The sequence below is a fragment of the Dryas octopetala genome, chromosome 4 (assembly GCF_963921425.1).
Source record: "Dryas octopetala chromosome 4, drDryOcto1.1, whole genome shotgun sequence".
NCBI lineage: Eukaryota > Viridiplantae > Streptophyta > Magnoliopsida > Rosales > Rosaceae > Dryas > Dryas octopetala.
The window spans coordinates 430,784-454,735 of record NC_141369.1 but is presented as its reverse complement, the minus strand read 5'-3'; the positions used below and the strand labels follow the sequence as shown (position 1 = coordinate 454,735).

At 36.4% G+C, this 23,952-nt stretch overlaps 1 protein-coding gene, 1 non-coding gene and 2 pseudogenes across 2 annotated transcripts; 3 read left to right on the top strand and 1 right to left on the bottom strand.

The window, feature by feature from the left end:
* Positions 1-9,302: 9,302 nt before the first annotated feature.
* On the bottom strand, positions 9,303-9,407 carry LOC147285929 (small nucleolar RNA R71). Its single transcript, XR_015122152.1, has one exon. It is a non-coding gene; the product is annotated as a small nucleolar RNA R71 (small nucleolar RNA).
* Positions 9,408-9,612: 205 nt separating this feature from the next.
* LOC147285926 (uncharacterized) lies at positions 9,613-23,082 on the top strand (annotated as a pseudogene).
* LOC147285928 (uncharacterized) lies at positions 12,586-14,121 on the top strand (annotated as a pseudogene).
* LOC147285927 (uncharacterized) lies at positions 14,145-14,742 on the top strand. The gene has a single exon (XM_086242486.1). It carries the CDS (start codon positions 14,170-14,172, stop codon positions 14,740-14,742), a length of 573 nt encoding a protein of 190 aa, XP_086098612.1. The 5' UTR covers positions 14,145-14,169.
* Positions 23,083-23,952: the final 870 nt, after the last annotated feature.

The following is a 23,952-nucleotide window of genomic DNA, read 5'->3' as shown; positions in this document are numbered from 1 at the left end:
GGATAAAACAGGCAGCCTCCCCCACCAGGTGTAGTGAAATTGGATACAGATGGTGCGTGTGACAGTGTAAGACGTGGGCATGTCTATTGCAATTGGTGGTAAGATGCTCGTCTTCAGTGGCGACTGAGCTGCTCTTATTGTAGGTTAAGATAGGCTCTGGATACTGGCTTTAGGCATGTTCAATTGGAGTGCAACGCTCTCAATGTGGTTTCAGCAGTTAACATAGTTTAGGAGAATTTTGGTTTTGATGGTGCCTTGGTTGAGGAAGGTAAATCGTTACAGACTTTGATGTTTTTCTTTTCCATTATTAGCCTAAGAGTTGTAATAAGGTGTCCCAGAGGTTGGAGGGACTCGCAAGATAAATGTATTTGTTTCTTTTGTGTTGACTGATATATAGTCCGGTAGGATTGCCAAAAAATAATCAAAGATTCTTTTTCTTTTTGGCCAGGGAAAAAAAATCAAAGATTCAAACAAACAGGAGTGGGGATTTTGGGGTAGTGCGTGCTACCAAAATTGCCCTTTGACATTATTTTCAAATCTTTTTAATGTAAATTAAAGCTCTGAGTTTTTATTATCCCATAAGTGTAATGTCACACCCAGAACCCCGATATGCGACAGAGGCATCTTTCTTGAGTATCCCGAGAGATCAATACCAACAAACCAGCGTTAATCTCCCAAGACGCTCAGGAAAAGTTGAACCTTTTTAATTAAAATCATCATATTAGATCAGAGTACTCATTACATAACATGATATTTTAAAGAAATACATTGATATATAAAAAAACCAACCCGTTGAGGTGAAATAGTTAAATCAACACTCCAGAAAGAAAGAGAATTATTAAAGTATAAGCAAAACTCATATCAGTTTACAAAATGAGTAAAACAAAATATCATTGTTCAAAATAGGTTTCCAATGAAAAACACCCATGTGAAAGCAAGAATCGCTGCAAAGCAATAGACATGATTGTTGGACTCAATTTATATATATATATTCTATATCCTTAAAATCATATATTTTTGTCTATGTTTTTTAGCATTTTTAGTGTTTTACTTCTTATTTTTATAATTTAGTTAATTAGTGGGTTTTATTAGTTTTTGTCATATTCCTTAGAATTTAGTAGATTGCATTTATTTTATTTAGACTAGATTTAAATTTAAGAATTTTATGTGTTTTATTTGTGTTTTGTAGGTTTGTAATTAAAAAAAAGCCCAAAAATAGCATAAAAGAGTTTAGAAGAATGAAGCCCAAAAGAAGAATGAGATAAATGTTTCAGCCCAGACCGAGAGAAAGGAAAGAAAGAAAAGAAAGAAAAAGAAGCCCACTTGCGCAAGCCCAGCCCGCCTCCTGAAAATCGAACGGTCATTGAGCCAGGGAGAAGCCCAGCTGTTGGCCTTCCACGGTGCGACACGTGGCGCAGCTGTAGTTTTTCTCTCACTTCCGCAACCCATGTGAGCCATCGAGCCGAAGCCAAGCGCCAAGCCGCATGCAGCTTCCTCTTTTTTCTCTCACTTCCGCAACCCACGTGAGTCACCAAGCCGCAAGCCAAGCTCCAAGCCACCAGCCACCTCTCTTTCATTTCCACCTCTTTTCTCTCTTGATTAATCTTTCCTCCACTCAATCAATGGTTGACACGGAGCAGATTTCCAGGCTGTTCCCAGCCTTGCTCCAGCCTTCCATTCCGTGTCTATCCTTTCATTTTGTCACACTTTCTCTTGTTGACACATGTCCAAACCTTCAAATATTTTGTTCACTCACTACCCTAGTCTTTGCCTATTTAAAGGAGCCTTCAGCTCTTCTTTTACATTTTTTTTCTTTACATTTTAATTTTCTAGTATTCTCCTAGGATTTCTCTTTCAAGCCTTTTGGCTATGATGTATGAGAGAGAATAGAAATGTAATTTTCTTGCATTTTTATTTAATGAAACTTTAATTCATGTCTCTCTTCTCTCTTCTCTCTTCTTCTAATCTTTTATTTACTTTATGTCTTTTATTTTATGTAGTTCTTTACTTTATGGTTAGTAGTGTTATTTATTTTCTTATTCTTTAAATTACATGCTTGTTTATTTCTTCTTTATTTTTATTTAAGTTCTAAGCTCATGGATGGTCACAAACCCTTTACAAAGGTAAGGGGGAAGCACCACCATGAATATTATCAAGTGAGGCTCTTATGTTAATTTTTCTCTTGTTTAGATCCTACAAGCTCTAGATCTTGATATTAAAATGAGAAAGAGACCATCTTTCACCCATAATGTCATATATTATGGGTAGTTAGATCCTCTTTCCACATTTTATCTTTATGGTTAGTCTTGTAAACACAAACCTTTTTGAACTCTAGTTGTTCCTTAGTTTTTAGTTCACTTGAGTTGCTTAAAGTTTGTATTTTCTAAGCAAAATCAAAGTCTACCATATAAATCTTCAATTTTTGTGCTCAAATCATATTTATCTTTGTAAGAGGGCATCAAGTGACTCTTGGGTGCCCTCCTTTTTGGGAAAATTTTAAAAAATCTCACTTGATGTGTTCATAGTGGTGTGGAACCCTAACCTTGGTTCTTATACCATTGTTTAACTTCCAAAACAAAAAAGTTGTTATTTTCATCTCTAGATTTAATATTTAAATTCTTGCCCCTTTTATTTACTTTTTTCTTCTTTCATCTACTTTATTTGCTTTATATTTTAGTTGCATTTACTTTTAAGTTACCTCACAAACCAACAAAATTTTCAAACTAGGTTAGTTTTAAATTAACTTAAGTTTAAGTTTAATGTATCGTTTTGCATCACTCCTTGAGGTTCAACCTCGTTAGTATACTACATGGCTCGTATATTTGCGAGTAAATAAAATTTTACAACAAGTTTTTGGCACCGTTGCTGGAGAATGTTTTGATGCACTAGGTTAAGCTTTTTGTTAGTTTAAATCTTCTACTAGTTTTCATTTATTTTGCTTTTCTAAACAAAAAGAGAAAAAAAAATTAAAAAATTCAAATTTTCCTTTAATTAGTATTTTCTTTAGTTTCCTTGTTCTTTTTCCCACTTTTATAAGTGCCGAAAAAAAAAAATAATAAAAAAATTTTTCCTTTACACTTTCTTGCATCTCTTCTCTTGTAGGCCGAAATTTTCGTTTTTTTGAGGTGCCGAAATTTTATTCCATATCCGTTATTTTTCGTAATTATTTCAGCGAAATTTCGAACACACAACACTCACATTTTTGTAAAATTTCGCTGTGACTCCAGTCCCATTTACTATTTTCTCATATCTCTCTCTTTTCTCTCTGTAATTTCAGTGGGCTTCGGCGGTGGCAAGGGGCGATGGCAGGGGGAGAGAGATGAGGTTGGGGACGGGAGAGAGAGAGATATGAGAGTGAAGACTTTAACATAGTAGGCTCCAAATTCAATGAGATTCTTGGCGAGTGAGACTTGAGAATGAGAAATTGAGAATCACTTTTAGCAATATACTCATATCTTACACTCAAAATCAAAACTTATCTTCTGAAACTTTCTCTTTTACCAATGACCCCTATTAAAATAATAAAGTTAAAAAATAAAATGAAAAATAACCAAACCTCATTTGCCCCTGACACAATCTTAGACCTAGACAATGTTTTATTGCACTCTCCTAAAACAGTCCTTGGATTTATTGCACACTGCGGCACTGCCATGCCAAAAAAGAATTAAGTAGCTTTTAAATTTTGTATCGTTTGGTTTTTTAATTAGTAAAACATTTGATTCATCAAAATAAACAATCCAATATCAGAAAAAAGGTATATATATTTCGGGAAATGAATTTGGCTTAAATTTTGTGCCTTAAGTTAGTGTCTCATCTCATGAGACAAATTTAAATAATACAGATTATTATTTATTACCAAATCACATTATTACTTGTTAAATAATTTTTAGTTAAATACCTATTTACCTTTAGAATACACTTCCAAATGGAAAATATTTGAGTCTTCAATTTTGACTTTTGAGACTCTCGTGTTCTTAATTTTGATATGGCCCAATAATTAACAAAGTAAAGAAGTCACAGGATGAAAAAGGAATGAAAGAAAAGAAAAAAGAAAAGAAAAAAAAAGAAAAAAAAGAAAAAAGGGATTTGGGGCCTTTGGGCAATTAAAAAGAAAAAGAAAAAGTTTGGGATTTGGTTTGGCTCTTTTAGGGTTTCATTTAGTTGTTTTTAAATTCTAAACCCTAATACATCTTATTGAATACTTATTTAATTCATGATTTAACATTGTAATATAAATAAATTTGAAGTGTTATTTATATAATTATTAATTAGTGACCTATTTTTTAAATAGTATTTGCCTCTACCACACATTATATTCACCTTATATTACATGAAATCTACTATATAATTTAGTTTTTTCAATGTTTTTTATTAATATAGTAGATAATATGTTAAATAAACATATGGTCAAGTTTTATTCAAAATTTTCGTATTTTGATAGCAATTTTCATCGTTTTTATCTAATTTTATCGAAATCGAAATTTTAATCGAAATTTCCTTGAAAATTTCTGTTGAAATTTCCATCGAAAATTTCCTCGAAACCAAAATTTTACTCCTTGCTTGTAGGTGAAACGCCCCGAACCTCGGGCCCATGAAAATACTGAACATCAAACTGTTAAATCTATTTTCTCTTACTTTTGAGCCATGCACAACAACATAAGTAAATATAATTCTGTCAAAAACATTTTTAATAAATCTCTCTGGGTCCCACCGCCTCGTCTTCTTCTCACTGCTTCCTCAGCCTGTGCAACCTGCAAAACACAAATCCTACACCACATCCATGGTATACGAGGTTATACGACAAACCTGGTAAGCACACTAGAGATCGTATAAGTGAAGTGACATAGTAATTGTCCTCAATAATTTTCTCAATCCCCAAACTCAAAAAAATAATCCACAAAATATTCATAATTACTTAATTACAAAACATTCCACCACTAATCATCCAAGCATCAAGATAATCAAAAACTCCTCAATGCACATCAAATCTCATCAATAATAATAATAAAACATTCTGCCATTCAAATGCCTAAACGTCAACTATTAACCTCAATCTCAAATCGTTCACTTCCTAACTCATAACCTCAATGCATAATTCATTCATCAATGTCCATCCTCAAGATTCAAGCCTACACTTCACCAAGTCCTAGCCAAACCAAATCCTAGCAAACAAATGCACACAAGCACACAAAGCAACGAAATAGACTATCTAATTTCACTCACATCGCTCTTTGAAATCCTCCAGCCTTCAAACTACTTTCAAAATCTCTTCCTTCAGATCCATTTTTCAATCCCCTCAAAATTGTAAATCGACCTCTGAAGAACAATTTATACTCCACAACCAAAACCTCACTCCACAAACTGTAAATCGCTCGCCACTTCCCATGCAGAGCGAATCGATGCACGGGCAGGCAGGTATGCTCGCCACTTCTAGTGCAGAGCGAATCTATACACGAGCAGGCAGGAATGCTCGCCACTTCTCGTGCAGAGCGAATCAATGCACGAGCAGGCAGGATGCTCGCCACATCTCGTGCAGAGCGAATCAATGCACGAGCAGGCAGGATGCTCGCCACATCTCGTGCAGAGCGTATCAATGCACGAGCAGGCAGGATGCTCGCCACATCTCGTGCAGAGAGAATCGATGCACGAGCAGGCAGGTATTCTCACACAACCTCAATCACAACATCCTCAAAACTATCTTTGTTTCACAATGTATAAATGCCCCTTGTATTTCTCCTCAAATTCATCTCTACAAATGCATCACCATCAACACTTGCTGTCAGAAAATTTATTTCTTAAACATTTACTCTCCACCCACAAAACCATTCGACATGAGAAGTCAACCACTTAATTATTACTCAAAGTTTATTCCGAGCTATGCCGAATCCCTTCCGAAATTGATTCTTGCTCATGACTCCTCACTTGTTTACCACTCAAACCATACCAACACTTCCTCACTAATTAATTTGATCGTTTTGCATAATAACTGCCTAATCATCAATTCCTTGATCCTCGAAAATAGACGTTTCTCATCTAATCAGTAATTAATCCCCAGGGCAACCCTATAATTCCCAATTTATTTCTTAGCCTCAAATCCTCGTAAATTCCTTCTCATGATCTAAATCCTATACTTAGCCTTCTTTAACAAAAAGCAACAAATTAAACAAGACAGACAATTCATCTACGGTACTCAACAGAATAACCAAATAAGTTTCACTCACAATTTAACTACGTAAAAGACCGAAATATCCTTCACGATGCCATTGCTCAGATACCAAATCCGGCAGCATAACGGCATCGTGAATGAGATTTCCCGGGCCCATGTACCTGTTAAGACCAGACAACCAACTTAAATATATACATAATTGACAATTGGTCGTTTAATCGTCCAAAACGGGCGGCCGCCACCGCACACGGTGGCTGCCCGGCTTATACAACACAGAAATTTCACAGAAACTCACTAAACAATCTCCAAGGATCTCCTAGAAGTTCAAAGTGGGCAAAAAGAGACAAACAGCCACTGTCCCGCCGTCACAAGTGGCGGAGGCAGTGGTGGCTGCGGCGGCACAATCTAAGAAAATGGTTTTTCAACTAAAAATCAACCCAAATTTAACCTAGGACCTTCAATTGGATGAAAAACAACTCAGAAATCATTCAAGTAGGCTCAATTCAAGGCAAACCCGAAATGGGTACAAGCCCTAAAGTTCCAAATTTTTAGATTCTCAAAATTGGCACGCGGTAACAAGGGGAAAAGAAGGCCCATACCTCGAGGATCATTTTTGACAACTGGACCGACGGCCAAATCTCGCCGGAAATGGCCGAAATCGGCGGCGGAAGCTGGCGGCCGACTTGGCTTCCCAAGCTCATTGTTCCGTCGTGGAGCATCATCGGAGCAGGAGGACACCACGGCTGAACTCGCCGTGGTGAGGCGAACAAGACCCAGTGGGTCCGGCCACCCAAATCTCGCCGGAACGGTCAGATCGACGGCGAGGCTCAAATCGGGTCTAGGCTGGTTTCGGGTTTTCGGGGCTTTTCTGGGTTGGACGGAGGCCAGGGGTAGAGAGAGGAGAGGGCGGCGATGCTGGTGGGCCGAAAACCTAGCCCATCCGCCACCGGACGCGCCGCCACGCGCCGGTGGTAGATCGGCGAGAGTGAGAGAGGGAGAGACACGCGGGAGAGGGAGAGGATCGGGTAGAGAGGAGAGAGAATGTCCAGAAATTTCTGGATTTTGGGTATTTAAAACCCACTCCTACAAAATTACAAAATTGCCCTTTCCTTCAAATGCTCGTATCTTTCAAATCGTAGCTCCGATTGACGCGTGCCGCGTGTCTACGAACTCGTGGACTCGAGTCCTTTCCAACGTGCCCAAAGTCAAAAACGAAAGTCCATTATTTTTAAAAGTCAACTTTGGGTCGGGTCGTTACAGTAGGTGCCAAGAAAAGAAAGAAGAAAAAAATATATATATATTTATAGTTTACCATTTTTAGTTCATTATTTATTTTAGTGGTTTTCTTTATTTTGTGCTTGAGATAGTTATAATTTATTGCTTTTATATAGCATATTTCTAGTTCCTCTTTCATTATAGCTTCCATAACTAGTATTTAGCATCATCTTTTATTTCCTTACCATTAGTTTTGTCTACTTTGCCATCTAAAAAAAAAAAATTATATATATATATTAGCATATTTATTTCTTTGTTGTTTTTAGGTTGTTGCATCTAGTTTCAATTGTTGAATTTTTCTTCTTGTTTTTATTATAAAAAAAAAATCATATATTTTTGTCATTTAGTATAATTTGTTTAGATCTTATTTATTGTTGTCTTGTGCATCTTATTCATTGCAACATTAGATAAGGTAATTTATATTTCCTCTTATTTCATCTCTCCTTTCCTATTTCCATCTCTTGTTTATTTTTATTTTAGTTTTATTTTTCTTTCTCCTTTTGTTGTAGTTTTAGTATTTATTATAGTATTTTTTTTTTAGTGTTTGCATTGGGGAGAAGTTTGCAAATGTGTGGTCATCAAGAATGGGGAATTGCTAGCAAAAGTTTAGTTGCCTTCTTCTAGTGTGTTGTGGCCAATGTCACCACACTAGTGGTATACTCTAAACTTTTTCTTTTTAAAGCTTTCTTGAGTGGTGTTTGCCTTACTTGTGCAATTTCAATTTCCATATATCTTTTGCCTTGTTGGTTGTTGCATTTTGTTTTCATTAGCATTCTTGCAATAATCAACTAGTAAGGGCATTCACCCCCAACAAGATAAGGATTGGATTTAATCACCAAGTCCTTGCCCACATAGGCTAACCATCTCTTGCTTTTGTTAATCCCAAACTCAATTTAATTAAAATCAAGTAGACATTGGCCAAAGGGTTCACGAAGCTCATAGGACCCTCTTGGAAGGAGCCAATTAGTGGATACTCCAATGAGTGTTTTTGAAAGTACAATGTCTAGAAAGGTTCTTTAAGGTTGCAATCATCTTGATGCTTAAAGGAGACTGGTTTTTAAGAGAGACCATCTGTGACTCCTCCACCCTCTCTGGAACCGGCCTGGTTGTATTTTTGGGAACCTTATACCGGTACGCCACTAATTTGCTTTGAAAGAGAGGAGGACTTTGCCTAGTGCTTAATCAAGATTAGGATTGTCTAAAAGACACCTCCCAATGCTAAATCAAACATAATTAAATTGATTGTTTGGATTAACTCTTTGTTTTCTTTGTTTGTTAGTTAGTTTGTCCATATTTTCGTCTAAAAATGGTAGTTAATTAAAAAAATAAAAATAAAAATTTTGAAAAAGTTTTTGAAAAATTCTTTTCTTGAAGCTGTCTAGTGTATGCTTGGTCGCCGTTCATTGAATCACGATTTAGCACATTTTGACCTTGAAATTGAGAGAACACTTAGACATTTAAGAAAAAGAATTGAACCGATAATTGAAATGGGTGAAAACATTGAAATTCGTCCGTGAAGAGAGTATTTTGCTCTCGTCATCATTGACACCCCTTCTTGCATAGTTTTACCCCACACTATCACAACCCATTTTGAGATTAAACTCCACATCATTCAATTGTTGCCCTCCTACCACGGATTGGATCGAGAGGACCCGTACACACATGTTAAAGAATTCATTGAAATTTGCTCAACCTCTAGATACCAAAATTTTCCCATGAGTCTGTGCGTCTCCGTTTATTCCCATTTTCGGTTAAGGACAAAGTGAAAGCTTGGTTGAACTCCCAACCCCCCGGTTCCATCACTTCATGGGATCAACTTGTTAAAAAATTTTATCCAAAATTTTCCCAATGTCGAACTTATGCGCTTAGGACAGACATTTCAGAGTTTAGACAAAAAGACGATGGGCAGTTTTATGAGTTGGGAGCGATTCAAGGATTTAATTTTGAGATGTCCTCACCATGGTTTCGAGACGTGGCGTTTAGTGCAATACTTTTACAACGGTTTAACTCAAATAAATCGAAATATGGTAGAGTCCATGAATGAGGGTGCGTTTTTAAATCTTGGGGAAGAGCAAGCTTATGATTTCTTTAAAAAATTGTCTGAAAATTCTCAACAATGAGATTTTTCCAACCCACATGATAGAAAAGCCAAAGAACCAAAGCATGGGGGGATGTATAAAGTGAGAGGCGATGTAGATTTAGGGTCTAAGATTGAAAGCCTAACGAGAAAGGTGGAGGCATTGGTCTTGAGTCAAACCATGAGTGCCGTTAATCATGTCCAAAATGAGTTTTGTTCTCATTGTGCTAGCCCGATGCATAATGTCCAAGCGTGTCCTTCTTTGTATACTTTTTCCGAGAGTAATGTTGAGCATGCAAATGCCCTTAACAATTTTAGGAAGCCGTTTGTGAACCAATTTTCCGAGACCTACAATCTTAATTGGAAGAATCATCCAAATCTTTCTTGGAGACAAGGCCAACCCCAAACACATTTAGGAGGAAATTCAATGCCAAAGAATTCATTCCGCCATCCTAATCCCTCATATTCCCATGTTTCCCATGTTCCTCATCTCACTCTACAAAGTGTTGCTCTACAACAAAATCCATCATCACCTTTAGAGGACACACTCCAAAAGTTCATGCAATTGACCGGTCAAGCCTTTGTTGAGGTTAAAGCTTCACCCACCAAAATACACAAGCCATTGTGAAGCTAGAACATCAAATTGGTCAATTAGCTAACATTGTGGGAGAGAGAGAGAACGGAAAATTTCCTGGTCAACCCATTCCTAATCCAAAGGGTCAATTTCATGTTAATGGATCTAGTTCATTCAATACTCATGAGCATTTCAAGTTCATCACAACCCTTAAGTCGGGTAGGCAATTGATAATAAGGTTCAAATGCCCAATTTGAAAAAAGAAAATGATGAAAATGATGAAAATGAAAAAAATGAAACAAATGGATTAGGTGGTCTAGAGCCTAATGTTGATCACATTGTCAAGTCAAAGAAAAAAGAGTCTTTAATTGTTGATCATTCTCCAACTCTTGTCCCCAAAGCCCTATTTCCTCATAGGTTGGCTAAGACAAAGAAAAATGCACAATTTAATGACATCCTAGAAGTATTCAAGCAAGTCCATATCAATATCTCATTCTTAGATGCCATCAAACAAGTGCCTTCTTATGCCAAATTCTTAAAAGACCTTTGCACCATAAAAAAGAGAACCAACGTTCCAAAGCAAGCCTTTATCACCGAACAAGTTAGTTCAATTATCGAGCATCGAATTCCGGTTAAGTACAAAGATCCTAGTTGTCCTACCATTGCATGCACGATAAGAACTCATCATATAGGAATAGCATTATTAGATTTAGAAGCAAGCGTGAACCTTTTACCATACTCCGTTTATGTGCAACTTGGCTTAGGAGAGATGAAACCAACTTTGGTGACTCTCTCTTTAGCGGATAGGTCGGTAACAATTCCTAGGGGAGTGGTAGAGGATGTCTTGGTCAAAGTGAAAGAGTTTTATTTTCGCGTGCATTTCATTGCTAGACACTCAACCCGTGACCAATTGATATATTCATAAAATGCATAATTATTATACCACTTTTACCTTTTATTTTGTAATGTTTTTGTGTGAAATTGGTTGTTTGATGTGTTTTGTGAGTTGATTTAGGAAATACAACCCAAGAACGAAATTGAAGGAAAATGATGGAATTTTGGAGCTTTAAAATGTCAAAGAGGAGAAAAAAGCAAAAAGGGATATTTTTGGAGTAGAAATTACTGTGCAAATCAGTCAACTTCACGGAATAAACTGCATCTCCTCGGAATAAACTAGATGTCGTGCCTTATACCGTTGGAAAGATACGGATGTTAGCTTTCCGATGAATTTTACATTTCGTGATTTGCATTTTTCTAGGAGAAGTTATGGCTATTTTAGTAAAGGCAGTTCAGGCAAAAGATTTTGTGCGAAAATGCAAAGTAATTCTTTTTAGATTTCTTTCTTGGAGCCCAATTGATGCTATGTGTATTTGGGAAGTATCTAGAGGGATCCAGGTTTATTTTTTAAGGTCTAAATCCTATTTTTGTTGGATTTTGGATGCCAAATCATCAATGACAACTCATCATAAGAATAATCCAAATCCAACAAGGAAAGTCTTTACCAAATAAAAAAAGGATTTGTTTCTTATTTAAAGGGAGGAGATCGATCATCATCTAAGGGGGAGAACTTACAATTGAAAGAGGAGAGAATTCTTAGCAACGTTGCAGCTAGGGGTTTTCATCGTTTTCTGGATTTAATCAAGATCATTGTCCGAGTTTACTCTATGACAAAACTCAATCTCTTTGTTTTTGTAGTTATTGTTATGGATAGCTAAACTTCTTTACTAGGGCTAGGATGTAGCCTGATTATGAATATTCAATTTCAATGGTTGTATTATTTTCTCTTTATTATTCCATGTTGAGTTTATGTTACTGTTCTTAATGCTTTGAATGTCTGGCCAACATTTAATTGATATGATGACTAAATTGAGACCTAATAAGTGATATTTTGTGTTGCTTCTGGTAATATAAACCATGATTTGAATGAGTGATGTAGCAGGACTAACATGAATCATGCAATTTCTCCAAGGTTTTCCCATTAACTCAATGGGTTTCTGGTTTTCTAAATTTGTTGCTCTAATAAAGAATGAGTTGTTAATCGGAAATACTTTTGGTTGAGCCTTAGTAAGGGATATCAAATAACTTAGGGAAATCCAGTTGTCAATATGGATAGTAATTAGGGATTAATATGCTAAAGGAATTGGGTAGGATTAATCAGGTGAATCTGATGCTCTAGTGTTCATAATCTTGATCGTTCTTTGTGTCTGTTTGTTTATTTGCTTAGTTTTAGTAATTTGGTTTATTAAAGTTAAACAATTGGTTGATCAAATAGAGTGTAACTTAATTATTTGGTAATTAGTATATTAAATAATCTCCATCGGAACGATATCTTACTTATCACTATTATTACTTGGAATGATTTTGTATGCTTGTAAATATTTTATCAAGTTTTTGGCGCCGTTGCCGGGGATTATTTTTTAATTTACTAATATCAAAATAAATTAACAGTGATTCTAATTTGAATTTGAATTTTTTATTTTTTTTTAAGGTTGCATGAGTTCTGGGAGACGATCACTTAATTACGAATTGATTCCAATTGATCCGAAAATCGAGCGTTCGTTTCTCACAAATCGCCGTGTAACCTCCGCACCCGCTCTCATTGTTCCTACTGCTGCTTTCGTTCCAAATTCACCTGCACTAATGGCTGAAGAGGAAAAGAGTTTGAAGGAGTACGCTACTCCTACGCCCAATCCATCACCCATTCGACGCCCCACAATTGCGGCTAATAATTTTGAGATTAAGTCTGCAATCATCACCATGATCCAAAACACGATGCAATTTGGTGGACTCTCCCATGAGGATCCAAACTGACATCTCAAAAATTTCTCAGAGATTTGTGATACATTTCGGTATAATGGGGTGACTGAAGAAGCTGTTCGCTTGAGGCTCTTTCCATTTACACTGAGGGATCAAGCTAAAGATTGGCTAGCGAGTCAACCGTCAAATTCCATCACTACTTGGGATGATTTAGTTGGTAAATTCTTGGCTAAATTCTTTCCCCCTGCTAAATTGCAAGATTTCGCCAAGAGATCCTATCCTTTGTTCAATTTGACAAGGAAACTCTATCTGAGGCATAGGAAAGATACAAAGAATTGCTGAGAAAGTGCCCACACTATGAATTGCCTAATTGGATGCAAGTTCATACTTTCTACAATGGTTTGAGCAACAACAATAGAACATTGGTGGATACAGCATCTGGAGGAGCATTAATGGTGAAACTGCCATTTGAAGCATTGTAGCTCTTAGAAACCATGGCATCCAACAGTTTCCAATGGCCACGAGAAAGATTAAATCCAAAATCTGCAGGAGTTTTGGAAATTGATTCTGCATCTCTGCTAGCCACACAAATTTCTAACTTAACTAAACAACTTTCAGTTTTAGGTTTTAATGCTGTGAACACAAATAATAATGTTGTTTGTGAATCTTGTGTAGGTCCCCATCATGCTTCGGCATGTACTCCTCAGGACCAAGCCGCCTTTGCAGAACAGGTCAATCAAGTTGGAAATTTCAATCAACAGAGGAATAACCCATATTCTAGCACATACAACCCATCATGGAGGAACCACCCGAATTTTTCCTGGAGCAACAACCAGAATGTACAAACGCCTCCACCTGGGTTCCAAAATCAAGAAAAGAAAACAAATTTGGAGGAAGCTCTTGCTCAATTGACTACGGTGTCAACTCAATTCATGGTGGAGACAAGGACTACCCTTCAAAACCAGCAGGCATCCATTAGAACTTTGGAGGTTCAAATAGGACATATTGCCCATGCCATAAGTGGGAGAGCCGTAGGAGTGTTGCCTAGTCAAACCGTAGTTAATCCGAAGGACCAAGAGCAAGCTAAGGCGATCACTCTAAGGAGAGGCAAATTGGTAAAAACAGCTACTGATTTGGAGCAAAATATGCTAGAAAAATCTGTAGAAAACATCTCGCAAGAGCCATCGTTCGCCGCCGCAGAAGCTGCTGGAAAATCTCCATATGCTGCCACTGTTTCAACTCCTGATTCTAAGCTGCCCGCACCTGTTGTGAGGCCGTTCGTGTCTCCCATTCCTTTTCCTCAGCGTTTGAAAAAGCAAAATGACGATGACAAGTTTGCAAAATTTTTGTCGTTGTTTAAAAAGTTGTAACATACCTTTTGCAGATGCTCTGGAACAAATGCCCAGCTATGCCAAGTTCCTAAAGGATTTTCTATCAAAGAAGAGAAAATTTGCAGAGCATGAGAAGATCCAAATGAACGAACAATGCAGTGCCATTCTCCAAAGGAAGCTTCCACCAAAGCTTAAAGATAGAGGGAGTTTTAAAATGCCTTGCATAATTGGTTCTAATTTATTTGAAAAATGCTTATGTGATTTGGGATCCAGTATCAATTTAATACCTCTATCTGTAGCTAAAAGTATTGGTTTCGGTGAAATTAAACCAACTACGGTTTCTTTGCAGATGGCAGACAGGTCTATTGTATACCCTGAAGGAATTGTTGAAGATGTGTTGGTCAAAGTTAATAATCTGATTTTTCTAGCAGATTTCTTGGTTTTGGATATGGATGAGGATCATGACACTCAGCTGATATTGGGCAGGCCATTTCTGATGACTTCAAGAACTTTGATTGATGTGGCTGAAGGACTTTTAACTGTGAGAATTGGGGATGAGTAAGCTACTTTCAAAGTCTTTGATTCTATAAAATATTCAAGTGATGAAGAGGACTGTTTTCGCATTGATCTAATTGAGCAGTTGGTTTCAGAAAAGTTTAGGAAGGAGAATTCGAATGATTCCCTAGAGGCTTCCATAATTCATGCCGCCACTACCAAAGATGACAATCCGAAAATTGCTGAATGTATTCAGTATTTGGAGGCCTCTAAGTCGTACCATACTGGAAAAGGACATCAATTCGAGTCGTTGGGAACTGCACCATCGAAACCACTCCCAAGCAAGATTTCTGCACCTACTTTAACTCTTAAACCCCTTCCGTCCCACTTGAGGTATTCTTATTTGAGAAATTATTATTTGAGCATCAACGTCGTCTAAATTCGAATATGAAAGAAGTTGTTCGAGCAGAGGTTTTAAAATTATTAGATGCATGGATAATTTATCCAATTTCTGATAGAAGCTGGGTTAGTCCAACTCAAGTTGTATCAAAGAAAGGAGGCATGACAGTGGTAAAGAATGAGAGGAATTAGTTCCTACAAGAACTGTGACTGGATGGCACGTGTGCATTGATTATAGGAAACTAAATTTGGCAACTCGAAAAGATCACTTCCCTCTACCCTTCATTGATCAAATGTTGGAAAGATTAGCTGGGCATGCTTTTTATTGCTTTTTGGATGGATATTCTGGGTATAATCAAATTTCAATTGTACCTGAGGATCAAGAAAAGACTACCTTCACATGTCCATTCAGGACCTTCGCATACAGGCGTATGCCCTTTGGATTGTGCAATGCACTTGCTACTTTCCAAAGGTGCATGATGAGCATTTTTTCCGACATGGTGGAGCGATTTATTGAAGTGTTTATAGACGATTTTTCTGTATTTGGCTCTTCCTTTAACACTTGCTTGGATAACTTGGCATTAGTTTTGGAAAGATGTGAAGAAACGAATTTGGTGTTAAATTGGGAGAAGTGTCACTTCATGGTTAAAGAAGGAATCGTTTTGGGTCATAAGATTTCTGCAAGAGGAATAGAAGTCGACAAAGCAAAGATCGAGATCATATCAAAGTTGCCGCCACCCACCTGTGTGAAGGGAGTCCGTAGTTTCTTGGGTCACGCAGGTTTTTATCGTCGATTCATTCAGGATTTTTCCAAAATCACCAAGCCATTATGTAACCTACTCCTCAAGGACGCTAATTTTCTCTTTGATAAAAACTGTTTGGAGGCGTTCGAGTTACTCAAGGAGAAACTTACTAGTGCGCCTATCATGGTTGTTCCAGATTGAGATTTGCCTTTTGAAATCATGTGTGACGCCATCGATTATGCTGTTAGGGCTGTTTTGAGTCAAAGAAAAGGTAAGTCACTCCATGTCATTTACTATGCTAGCCGTACTTTGAATGATGCTCAATTGAATTATGATATTACGGAAAAGGAATTGCTTGCTGTAGTCTTTGCCTTGGACAAATTTCGTTCATATTTGCTTGGGTCCAAGATCATTGTATTCACAGACCACTCTGCTCTCAAGTATCTACTCTCAAAAAAGGATGCAAAGCCAAGATTGATTAGATGGGTTTTGTTGCTACAAGAATTCGATTTGGAGGTTCTAGATAAAAAGGGCACAGAAAACGTGGTTGCAGACCATTTCTCGCGGCTGGTCCAAGATGAAACAGCTTATGCCCTCCTCATTATGGATGATTTTCTCGATGAGCAACTTTTTTCCATTCATTCTACACCAGTCCCATGGTATGCTGACTATGTGAACTATTTGGTTAGCGATATTATCCCTCCTGACATGAGTTTTTTCTAAGAAAAAGAAGTTCTTCTCTTTAGTTAAGCACTTTTACTGGGACGAACCTTATTTATGGAAGCATTGCCCCGACCAAACAATAAGGAGATGTGTACTCGATGAAGAGATGGTAAATATATTGAAGCATTGTCATATGCTAGCTTGTGGAGGCCATTTTGGAGCTACCAAAACAGCAGCAAAGGTGTTACAATGTGGTTTATGGTGGCCGACTCTCTTTAAGGATGCACATTCATTCGTCTCTGCATGTAATCGTTGTCAACGTACTGGTAACATCTCGAGTAGAAACCAAATGCCATTGAATAACATCAGTGAGGTAGAATTATTTGATGTTTGGGGAATCGATTTCATGGAACCATTTTCGTCATCTTATGGGCACCAGTACATCTTAGTGGCTGTGGATTATGTTTCAAAATGGGTGGAGGCTATTGCACTTCCCACTAATGACGCCAAGGTGGTAACCAATTTTCTTTGGAAGCATATTTTCACTCGTTTTGGTACACCACGTGCCATTATAAGTGATGGAAGTACGTATTTCTGTAATCGTCTATTCCATTCTCTCTTGGCTAAATATGGAATTTCCCACAAAATTTCTACTCCTTATCACCCACAAACTAGTGGGCAAGTAGAGGTTTCCAATAGTGAAATCAAAAGAATTTTAGAAAAGACAGTGAATATTTCCAGGAAAGATTAGAGCCTGAAGCTAGATGATGCATTGTGGATTTATAGAATAGCATTTAAGACTCCAATAGGCATGTCCCCATACAGACTTGTGTTCGGAAAGACATGTCATTTACCTGTGGAATTGGAGCATAGGGCATATTGGGCGGTTAAGCATTTAAATTATGACATGCACTACAAGAAAATACCCCATTAAATATCAGTGGAAAACCGATGTCTATTAAGTTTTCGACTGATAAGGGCAGACGTGATATCTATGTACCCTATTTTAGATATCAGTTTTCCATTGATATCTATAACAAAGAAGACATCCTATTTCTTGAATTTCTGATATAATTAATAAACAATATATATGGATTTTTAAAATAACTGATATCTAAAAGAACGGATTACGATATATAATATACTTTAAATATCAATTTCGTTTTATTTTTCGATATTGTAAACTCATCAAAAACTATATTTGGTAGGTTGTTACATCGGTTTTTTTATTAAACCGATATGTAAGATTTATAACACATCATATTTTTAACTAAATCCGATATAAATGTACACATTAGATATCGGTTTTATTTGTTATTTCGATGTATATACATGTATAAATATCAAATTTAAAAGATTAAAGATATCAGTGTTTAACTGATATTGTAAATATTTTTGAATTAAAAAAAAAACTAATATGAAATGGGTAGGGATAACCCTAATCCATATATAACCCCATAAGCAACTTTAAAAATCTGCACAAAAGTAATCATCCAAGTTCAATTCTTCCATTCATATAAATTCCAACATCCAAAAATAATCAATAAGTTCACAAAAATATTAGAATGGCAGTGCAATGATGCTTATATTCTGCCTATACAAAAGATTGAAATGTCAACTAGTATCTTCATATCCACAAAATGCTCAAAACATGTACCAGATTTATACCAACATGCATGTCAGTCTAAATATTATTGAGGGTAACAAACTTTCCCTATTCAACTCGAATTTCATCAAATTTTTCTTATGTGTAACCGCCCCGCTTGTACTTCGAGCTACTCCACTGAAAACATTATAAAAAAGTGCATTAATATTTACATATTGGCAGCCAACACATGCAAAAGCTCAAACCTATACTCAAATCAGATCTGTTATCCAAATTATCACTCATGCATGTAAATTTCACCAAATCAAAACCAACAAAACCTGTCGAATGCTACAAACTAGCTCCATAGTACCAAATCATTCAAACATAGCTTCAATCCATAAGATTTTTGATTTAAAACACTCTTGAACATGTCTAGTACTTGTTCCATAAGTATCAGGTCAAAAGCACTACTCAAAATCACAATGGTGCAACCAAACTCGTAATAATGCACTGTGTAGTAAAACTGTCATTTTCTAGCAAAACAGAATCAGTTTTAGAAAATCATAGAAAATATATCTCAAATCGGATTTCAGTGATTCAGAGCTTGAAATTATTGTTGAGATGTCAGTTTAAATGGTCCAAAAACCAAATTCAAAAGCATTGTCAAACAGTTCAGAATTTCAGAAATGTGACACAATGTCAAAACTGTGCAATGTAGGCAGATTGTGTAGTTTCCATGAAAATCAAAGCCTTTCTGTCAAAAAGCTTGGCCTTTTCACACAACAACACACAATTACAACCAAATAAGAGCATAATACAAGCTAGGGTTAGGATTCCTTACCTCCAAGCTCTCGGTTTACAAATATTGAAATGGCAGCAACACTTGGTCTAAATATAATCATATGCTACTACAACATTAGGATGCAAAAATCTTTTACTAAATGAACAAATTACAATTAAACAAGTAATTTGTTGTTAAAAAAATAAATAAACAATATATTACTAAAGCTTGGCTGATGGTACAAGTCACTGCAATCACCTTAGCTAAGGTCACACTGCAATCACCCTAGCCAACAACAGAGTACCTGTGCCCAAGCAACAAACAAAAATTAAACATAAGACAACTTTAAGTACTTTAAAAAAAAAAAAAAAAAAAAACATCAGTGAAAATCATGCAACCTAAGACAACTGACACCAACAAACCATATAACCAACAAAAAGAAATACATATAGCTAGAAGACAAAAGTTGTAAAACTTTGGAAAAACCTTGAGAGTCTAGACTGTGCAATTTACTTGGTCACGTATGTAGACAACCCTACTTAGACAATCATCAAGATACAACTAAGTTAAGAAACATACCAAAAAAACAAAATTTTAAATACACAGTCATAAAAATTGGACCTCCAAAGACAGATTTTTTTACCTACAAAAACAGAAGACTTGTTCAATGGAAACCAAAATATAAGAATGGAAGACTTGTCTCATCCCCAGTTTTAAATTCATAAATTTAGATAGTAAAAAATAAAAAGAACCACTCTTGAGAATTGATAATAGGTACTTGCAAACCTACATACCATTTGAACGACATAGCAACAAGTTAAAGAAAGAACTCAAAAAAGATATAGGGAAGGAAATTAATGATGTAAGACTTACCTTGTTTGCTGCATGCCTTGTTTCCAAGACCAATCATGTTAGTAAGAATAACTGCTCCTCTATTAAGCTCTTTGTAGTAGCTAGTGCATGTCATAACTTAGCTAAATCAAATTGCAAAACAACATATAACGTATGTATGTAAACAATGCAATTAGATATTAAAAGAACATTATTATATATATATGCTAATTATCAGTCATGTATGTCATTCAGTACGAAGTTGTGGGGTTAAAGGGTGAGTTAAAGTGTTAAACTAACCATATGCCCAAGCCCCTTTTTGCTCCAACTACATTGTCATCCTCTTGGAGGACATCCACAAGAGGCACTTTAAAATCTCTCCCCTTGTGTTGATAGCAAGCACCAACTTCTTCATCCTGCACCACCAAAACCTTCAATAACTAACTAAAAGTTTCATAATAATGTAATTCCCTCGTATCAAATTTAAAGAACTGTAATACTCAACTGCTAAGAGTTGAAAATCATAGCCTTGTATGCTTGCAAATATTTTATTGCTTGTGATCAAATTTCGGTAATTTTAGGACGTCCATTCCTTGCCACCACAAATGCCCAAATTAATTGTAGGAATGGAGTCATGAATTTGTCGTTTGGGAACTTAACTATGAATCTTAATATTTTTAACATAAGTCATCAACCACAAGAGGGTGAGGATAGCATTTGTGAGGTTAATTTAATCGAACAAATAATGGTAGACTCTTTCCTTAGGGATAATGTTGAGGACCCACTAGAAGCATGCATAGCCCACTTTGGTTGTGACTTTGATTTTAATGAAGCCATAGAAGAAGTCAATGCACTTTTGGACTTCACACCTATCATGAACACCACCAATTGGAAACCAAGGGTAGAACCTCTTCCTCTTTCCAAAAATCCTCCACTTACTTCCACTGTTGAGCCACCCAAGTTAGATCTCAAACCATTACCTGATAACCTCAAGTATGTGTTTTTAGGATCTTCCGATACCTTGCCCGTGATCATAGCCTCCGATTTAAATGATGAGCAAGAATGCAAGCTTGTGGAAATTTTGAGGGAACATAAGGGAGCCATATGTTGGTTGATTGCTGACATCAAAGGCATTTCTCCATCCATTGTCATGCATAGGATCCATTTAGAGGATAACACTAAGACTTCATGTGAGCGCCAAAGACGTTTAAATCCTGCCATGAAGGAAGTAGTGAGGAGTGAGGTTTTGAATTGTTAGATGTTGGTGTCATTTACCACATTTTTTATAATCATTGGGTGAGCCCTGTCCAAGTTGTTCCAAAGAAATCTAGCATCACCGTTGTGAACAATGATGACAATGAATTGATTCTTACACGAGTGCAAATCGGTTGGCGTGTGTGCATAGATTATAGGAAATTGAATGCCGTCACTAGGAAAGACCACTTCTCTCTTCCTTTCATTGACCAAATGCTTGAGAGGTTAGCCGGTCATGCCTATTATTGCTTCCTTGATGGTTATTCTGGGTATAACCAAATTCTCATTGCACCCGAGGACCAAGAAAAGACCACCTTCACTTGCCCATTTGGTACTTTCGCTTACCGTCGCATGCCTTTTGGGTTATGTAATGCACCCGCCACCTTTCAAAGGTGCATGATTTCTATTTTCTCCGACATGGTAGAGCGGTTCCTTGAGGTTTTTATGGATGATTTTTCCGTCTTTGGGTCTTATTTTAATGAATGTTTGCATCATCTTTCATTGGTTTTAATTCGATAGAAGGAGAAAAATCTTGTTTTAAATTGGAAAAAATGCCACTTCATGGTCAAAAAGGGTATTGTATTAGGACATATCATTTCTTATAAGGAAATTGAGGTTGATAAAGCAAAAGTTGATCTAATTTCTAATCTTCCACCTCCAAGTACTGTTAAGGAAATTAGATCTTTCTTAGGACACGCCGGTTTTTATCAAAGATTCATCAAAGATTTTAGCAAAATTTCACGTCCATTGTGCAATTTACTTGCCAAGGATTCCTCATTTGTCTTTGATGATGATTGTATCTGTGCCTTTGATACACTTAAGTCATTGTTGACCTCTGCTCCCATCCTTAGACCTCCTGTGTGGAGTGAACCCTTTGAGATTATGTGTGATGCATCCGATTACGCCATAAGTGCCGTTTTGGGACAACGAGTTGGTAGGTTGCCCCATGTCATTTGCTATGCAAGCAAAACCCTCACTGATGCCCAACTCAACTATTCCACCACTGAAAAAGTACTTTTGGCGGTTGTCTTTGCGTTAGACAAGTTTAGGTCTTACCTTTTAGGCACTAAGGTTATTGTTTATTCCAATCATACAGCTTTAAAATACCTTTTGTCTAAAAAAGATGCTAAACCCAGCCTAATCCATTGGATCCTTTTGCTCCAAGAATTTGACATTGAAATTCGTGACAAAAAGGAATCGAAAATGTGGTTGCCGATCATCTTTCTAGATTGATAGTTGAGTCATGTGAGGAGTCTATTCCCATCACTGAGACATTTCTTGATGAACAACTTATGTTTGTTTCTCAAACACCATGATATGCGGATATTGTGAATTTCCTTGTCACTAATGAGATGCCTTCCCATTGGACCAAGCAAGATAGATCTAAGTTTCTAGCTAGGGTCAAGCATTATTTTTGGGATGATCCTTACTTGTAGAAATATTGCCCTGATCAAATCATTATGAGATGTGTCCCAAATAGTGAGCAATCCAATATCATTTCTTTTTTCCATGACCATACGTGTGGAAGGCCACTTTAGTGCTAAGAAAACTGTCGCCAAGATCCTTCAATGTGGTTTCTATTGACATTCCATTTTCCGTGATGCCCATGTGTATTGCCAATCTTATGAGAGATGCCAAAAGTTAGGGAGTCTCACTAAGAGAAACATGATGCCTTTAAACCCAATCCTTATTGTAGAAATCTTCGATGTTTGGGGCATTGATTTTATGGAACCTTTTTCTAATTCTTTTGGCAATTTGTACATACTTGTGGGTATGGATTATATGTCCAAGTGGGTAGAGGAAATTGAATGTAAAACCAATGACCATAGGGTAGTGCTTCGTTTCTTGAAGGAAAACATTTTCAGTCGATTTGGGACCCCATGCGCTATCATTAATGATGGTGGGAAGCATTTATGTAATAAGTCATTTGAACATTTAATGAAAAATTATGGCGTCACTTATCGAGTTGCCATCCTTTACCATCCCCAAATAAGTGGTCAAGTTGAGATTTCTAATAGGGAGATTAAACATATCTTGGAGAAAACCGTTAACCCGTCCTAAAAAGATTGGTCTTTGCGACTCATTGATGCGTTGTGGGCTTACCGAACCGCTTTTAAAACCCCTATTGGAATGTCTCCTTATCACTAGTTTTTGGGAAAGCATGTCATCTACTTGTTGAATTGGAACATAGAGTATTTTGGGCCATAAAACAATTTAATTTTGCTATAGACAAAGCAGGAACCCATAGGAAGCTCCAGTTAAATCAGCTTGAGGAACTAAGCAAGGATGCATATGATTGTGCTAAAACTTACAAGAACCGTATGAAGGTGTTCTACGATAAACACATTTTGAGGAAAACTTTTTCACTTAATCAAAAAGTCCTTTTGTATAATTCTCATTTGCATCTTTTTCCTAGAAAATTGAAGTCTTGTTGGACTGGTCCTTTCCTTGTTCGCATTATTTTTCCTCATTGGGCGGTTGAAGTTGAAAATCCTAAAAATGGTGATGTGTTTAAAATCAATGGTCAACGATTGAAACCATTTCTTGAGTTCCAAAATTCTGAAGTTGAAGAGGTCTTACTTTGTGATCCGTTTTATCATGATTGATGTTCTTTGTTTAGTTAATTAATTTAGAATTTTTTTTTCTTTTTTTTTCTTTTCTTTTTCTTTCTTTTAATGTGTATATTCTTTTCATATCTTTGAGAATTATCAATCCTTATTTGTTGAGCTTCATTGTTGGTAATTTCAAAAACATGAGAGTATCCTCTTTCAGGTAATTTCTTTTCACCATCTTCTTTCTTATTTCTTGTCATTGTCATGTTTTTCTTTTCCAATCATTGAGGACAATGTTTGATTTAGATTTTGGAGTAGAGTTTTGAAATTTTACTTGAATTTTCTAGTACTTTTCCAGTTAAAAAAAAAAGTTTTAGTTTTGTTTTTATGTTGATTGCTTCACCATGATGAGATTGATTTTCTTGCATTCAATGCTTAGCTTTAGGAAATACATGATTCTCTACTT